General features: G+C 51.4%; 1 protein-coding gene across 7 annotated transcripts in view; it reads right to left on the minus strand.

Moving 5' to 3' along the window:
* Positions 1–5,252, minus strand: part of NCAM1 (neural cell adhesion molecule 1) — an 84,134-nt gene extending 78,882 nt beyond the window's left edge. For all 7 annotated transcript variants that reach the window (XM_063417819.1, XM_063417816.1, XM_063417820.1 and 4 more), the window contains exon 1: positions 5,079–5,252. In XM_063417819.1, coding sequence (XP_063273889.1) covers positions 5,079–5,133 — 55 coding nt within the window. In that variant the 5' untranslated portion in view covers positions 5,134–5,252. The remainder of the gene's footprint in view (positions 1–5,078) is intronic.
* Positions 5,253–6,000: the final 748 nt, after the last annotated feature.

A 6,000-nucleotide genomic window follows, 5' to 3' on the forward strand; every position in this document is an offset into this window, starting at 1 on the left:
GACAATTCTGGAACAATTAAAGCAGTCAGGAGTTTCTTTAAATGGATTTTGTCCTGGCCAATAATGGTGAAGTGATGGACATTTGTTTGAACTCAAAATAAATCAAATGTGCTCCTCATTTTAAGAAATCGACCATTTCAATGGACTTCCCAAATATTTTTCCACGTTATTCCAGGCAGGCTGTAGTGACCCAGCCGGCTCCCATTTCCCCAGCACCCCCTGCATCTGTCCTGTCACAAGTCTGGGATGAAAACAGAGGCTGGATCAGCCCCACCACGGATCCCATCACTGCCTGCAGCCTCGGCTGCATTTCCCTGCATCACATGCAGGGCTGCATCCCTGCATGGCCAGGGCAGCAGGAAAGCAGCAGGGCCTGCCACTGCCTGGCCTTGTCCCCTCTCAACCTGAACTTCCCTGGGGACACTCAGATTTGGTCCCTCCACCGCCTGGGCAGGAGCACAGCACCCACAGTGAGCAGTTCCAGAGCTGAGAATCCCCCACATTTCCCAACCCCAGCTCTGTTTCTGTGCAGGGAAGTTGAGATTTAACCTTCAGGCACAAGCACCTCATTTTTTTTTCTTGTTCAAACCCAGCACGTCTCTGTGACTTCTGCTGCAAACACCAGATCTCCATCCTGATCATCCTTGGAAAAATTCAGACAACTCCTCCCGCCCCTAAGCACAGCTCTGTGTGACTCTACCCCACAGCTGCTTCTTCAGAGGAATCCTAAAGCATTTTGCACTTGCTTTGCAGGATAAACCTCCCATTGTGTGCTGTTCCCCAAAAATCAGCTTTTCTGGCAGCTGCCTGGAGATGTGGAGCTCTCCGGACTGAGGCTGTCCATGTCCCACATTTGTCCAAGTCAGAATTTAGCTGAGCCACCTCCAGTACATAAATTCTTGGCTCAAAAGCAACCTCAGAAGCCAAAGCTGTAACAGGGTCCAAAAAATGCTCCGGGGAAGTTTTCAGGTGGCCTTGGGTATTTTAAAACAGGTCAGCACCTCCCCTGGACTCCCCAGCGTGTGCTGGCACAAGGGTTTTCATGGAATCACAGAGGCTGGAAAAGCTCTCCAAGGACATCGAGCCCAAGCTGGGACCAATCCCCACCTTGCCCAGCAATTCCTTGGATGCCACAGGGATGTGGAATCCAAACCTCCCAGGGCAGCCCCTGCCGATGTTTAACCCTTTCCATGAAGAAATTCCTCCTAAAACTGCTTTTCGTGGAACCAGAGAATCCTTAAGGATGGAAAAGACCTTTAAGATCATCAAGTCTCATTGTCAACCCTGCCCTGCAGAGCCACGGTCACGTATTTTCTGGGCACTTCCAGGGATGGTGACTCCATCCCGCATCTGTCATTTATCCCCGGAAGGTCTGGAATCCACAGCACCGCTGACTGTACGGGGAGGGATTACCTGCCATCAATACAGTGAAAAGTACTGGATTTTAAGTCATAAATTAATTTTAATCTGAATTTTATCCTCGGTTTTTTCTCCGTTCCGTGCACACTGCACACCCCGAACCGCAGGAAACCCTCCCTGGGGAGGAGGCAGTGCCCAGGGCAGGAGCAGGCGCTGCTCTCACGGTCACTTCAAAAGGCATCGCTCCTAATGAGCAGCTGCATTTCCCCACCAGGAGCTCCATAATGGCCCTGCTGCCAAGCCCTGCTCATTTCCATCCCCTTTGCTCCATGCTAATGCGTTTTCCGAAACAAAAGGAGCCACAGCCAGCCCAGAGCTGACCTTCAGATTTGCTCCTGTGATTGGGATGGCTCAAAGTCCATTTGCCTGATGGCTCTTTTTTTTTTTTTTTTTTTTTTTCGTTTTTGGGGGGATGAAAAGCGACACATTAATTCATTAATTCCTTAAAAAACATGCGCAAAGGAACCAGGCAGGAGAGAGGAGCTGCTGGGAGCCGTAGTTCCCTGCCAGACACACCCTCAGCCCGGTTATTCCCATTCCCCCTGTTTATAAACAGCAAGGAAAACACAATTCTGTTTCCAGAAATGTGGAAACACATTTGTGTTTCCAAAAGACAAAATTCTGTTTCCTCGCCGATTTCAAAGTTCGGTATTTCCAAGTGAGTCGCTTTGCTTCTTTCACCTCACATTTCACATCCCGGGAAGGGACAGAATTGGGAATTAAACAAACATCCTCTTTTCAGTGCACCTGAAAAACGCTGTCCTGGGAGCATCAGGTCACATCCTTGAACCCTTCTCGGAATTCCCTGCAGAGACAATTCCAAAGCAAACAGCTTCTCCCAGGCTGCTCACAGAGGCGTTTGGGGAGTTCAGAACACCAGTCTTGAGTGGAATAAACTGCAAAACCGATGCTTCCAAAGCCACCCCAGAACCACACCAATAAAACCCCCAAAATGCTTTTTTTTATATCCCAGGTGTGTCAAATAATGGGAAAAAGCGCAGGGCGGCCTTTGAAATGAGCAAATAAACTGTGCTTTGTCTCCTCTCTGTTCCTCGCAGACTGATGGCAGCAGATGCAGGATCCCCTCCTCCTCCTCCTCCTCCTCCTCCTCCTCCTCCCCCAGCAATTGGTTCTGCTTCCCTGGCAGCCCGTGCAGGAAATCCATGGCATCGCCCTCCCACCCCAAACAAACAGGAAAACCCATAAACCCCCCCCCCCCATGGCATTCCCTATCCACCAGAAACCACCGCTCGCACCCAACAGCCCATCCTTAAAATACATTTCTGGAGACCAGCCAAGAAAAGTGAAGGCACTTTCAGCCTGGAGAGCAGCCACGATGTTTAACACTTACAACCCGCGTATTCATGAAATTCCTCTTCTATTAAACGTCCTTAAAAAAAACTCTGACAAAACCCACACGCAAAAGACCCCAAACCCCCAAAAAATCAGCCCAAGAGTCAAGTTGGGAATTTTCAAGTTCATGTGTCAAGGGGATAAAGTTGATCCAAAATCCTCTCTGTTCTTTAGGATACCACAGTTCTCCGGGTGTACATGAAAGGAGAGGAGCCATCTGCTCTGTCTGTAAATCAGCTTCTAAATTATCGGACAATGTTTTAATTTTACAGCAGACTAAATAAATCATCACTATCATAGGCCACGGGGATACACAGGAAATGTGGAATTATTCCAAAAGACACGGTTTGGTTGTGAACCTACCCCACAACTGTGCTCACACAACAATTTCCTCAGGGATTCCTCACTGATAAATATCTCTTGCCTCTTATATTTAAGCTCAAGGGGGCTTTTTAGCAGGACAATCAAAATAAATAAAATAAATAAAAATAAATAAAAATAAATAAAAATAAATAAAAATAAATAAAAATAAATAAAACACTCTCTTGCACTGACATCCCCACAGATTTGAAAGCAAAATTCCTTCTCCCCCATCACCATCAGAGACTGGTGAGCTCAGCTGGGAAAAAGAAAAAGGCACAAGACCAGAGCATCCTTTAGGGTGGAAGGCAGAGCTGGATGTGCTTGGTGCTGCTTTCACCATAAACACTGCTGCTGCTTTGTTCTAGCTTTTTAATATTTTATTTGGTTTTTGTGTTCTGCCTTTTTATGCTGATTTAACAGTTCCAGCTGTGCAGCTCCCTAGGCAGTCTCCATATTCATAATTATTATTATTGGATAAACATGTATTCGAGTGGGGCAACAGATGATATGCAGATAATTTTTCTTTTGCTTACTCCCATTTATTTCCCTGGGAAAAAAAAACCCCAAAAAGCCCGAACCGAGCGGCTTTATTGTGCCGAGGGCTGTGAGGATGTGTCGGGAGGCGATTGCAGGGAGCAGTCTGGGGCTCGGCACCCAGAGCACAGCGAGACCCGGGGACGGGAGGGTGTGGCCGGGCCAGATGCGGAGCTGGAATCGGGGGAGCTGCGGAAACAGAGCACGACCCCTCCTTTATTGCAGACCCGCTAATAAGCACTGCTTATTTTAATTTTTTAAAAATTATTTTAATTTTTTTTAATTAAAGAGAGGTTAAACAGCAGCGCTGTGCCGGCAGAGCGGCTCTGGTTCGGGGTGGGTGCTGTGCTGATGTTAAACAGGTGGCTCGGGTTTGGCAGCACTGGGGACACTGGTGGCACTGGACAGCGATTGTCACCGCCCGAGCAGAGAGAGCCCACAGCGGTAATTGCTTAAGGAGATAAAAATCCTCAGCGTGGGGAGGGGCGGCGGGGATGGAGCCGGGCTGGAACACGGCAAGGACACACCGAGAGCCCCGGGGAGCGCGGGGACAGCCCCGGGAACCGGGCACCAACCCGGGGACACCGAGGGGCTGTCACAGCCGCGGGGACAGCGGCGGGGTGGCGATGGCACGGACAGCCCGGGCGGGGCCCGGGTGCTCCCCAGGGACGGGGGACAAGGGGGGCACAGCACGGGACAGGGAGCGAACCCGGGAGCCGGGGCTCGGGGAGCGCTCCCCGGGGAGCGCCGGGGAGGAGGCACGGACGGACGGACGGATGGATGGATGGATGGACAGCACAGGGATGCATCCCGCAGGAGGGATGCATGGCCGGCACAGGGATGCAGCTCGGAGCACGGATGCTGGCTGGGGCGGGGCCGGCGCAGGTGTGGCCGCTCCATCGTGCCGCTCCCAGCCCACCTGCCGCTCCCCAACCCGGGCGGCGGCGACCCGGGCGGCCACCGGCGGCCACCGAGCGGCCCCGGCGGGGCCACCGCTCCTCCGCTCGCGCCCGGGGCCGCTGCACAACGGCAGCGCCCCGCGCCCCTCCTTTTTCTTTTCTCTTTTTCCTCTCCCTCTCCTCCTTCTTCTTTCATTATTCACCCGCTCCACGGTGATCGCATCCCTCGCTCCGTGCCCCGCCGGCGGAGGGCGGGGGCGGCGGGAGCATCCCCAGCCCGCCGCGACACCGCCGCCCCCGGCGCCCGCAGCATCCCCTCCGCGCCATTGTCTGCGCCCCCCGCGCACCGACCCGCACTGCCCGGGGGCAGCCCGGCCCTTCCTCCTCCTCCTCCTCCTCCTCCCGCTGCCGCCGCCGCCGCCCCGCGCGGAGCCCCCGCACCCGCCGAGCCCCCGCGCCCCGGGGTCCGCCCGACCCCATTGTTGCGGGCGCGCCCCGCCGCCGCCCTACCTGCGGCTCGCAGCAGGACGAAGGCGCAGGGCAGCACGGCGAGCGGCAGCAGCATGGCACCGGCGGGCCGGGGAGCCGCGGGCCGGGCTGCGGGCAGGGCGCGGGGAGCCGAGCGCGGCGTGGCCGCTCCGCTGCGCTCGCTGCGCCCGCCGCGTCCCGGCGCCGCCGCGCTCACCGCCCGCCCGCGATCCCTGCGCCGCGCATCCCTCCGCCAGCGCAAATAGTGCCCGCCCCGGGGGCGCGCGCGGCGGGGACGGACGGGGCTGTGCGCGGAATAACGGGGGCAATGAACGAGCGATAAGCGTTAATTGTTATCGCCGTGATGTTAATGGGCACAGCACCGTTATTCGTTATTATCGCATTATTATATCTTTATATAGTGCATATCACATTATTATATAGTACTATATGATCTAGTATTATATGGTATGACATTCTATTCTATTCTATTCTATTCTATTCTATTCTATTCTATTCTATTCTATTCTATTCTATTCTATTCTATTCTATTCTATTCCATTCCATTCCATCCCATCCCATTCCATTTTCTATTCCATTCCATTCCACTCCATTCCATTCCATTCCATTCCATTCCATTCCATTCCATTCCATTCCATTCCATTCCATTCCATTCCATTGTAATAGAATAGAATAGAATAGAATAGAATAGAATAGAATAGAATAGAATAGAATAGAATAGAATACATAATACGATAGAATAGAATAGAATACATAATATGATATGATAATATATTTTAGTACATGATTATATATTATATTATATTATTATCTATTATAGTATATTATAATATATTATAATATGTAATTATACATTATAATATATATTAATATATCATTATCTATTATAACATATAATATATATAATAGATATAACTATATACATTATATAGTATTATATTAT

The sequence above is a fragment of the Prinia subflava genome, chromosome 22 (genome assembly GCF_021018805.1).
Source record: "Prinia subflava isolate CZ2003 ecotype Zambia chromosome 22, Cam_Psub_1.2, whole genome shotgun sequence".
Taxonomy (NCBI): Eukaryota; Metazoa; Chordata; class Aves; order Passeriformes; family Cisticolidae; genus Prinia; species Prinia subflava.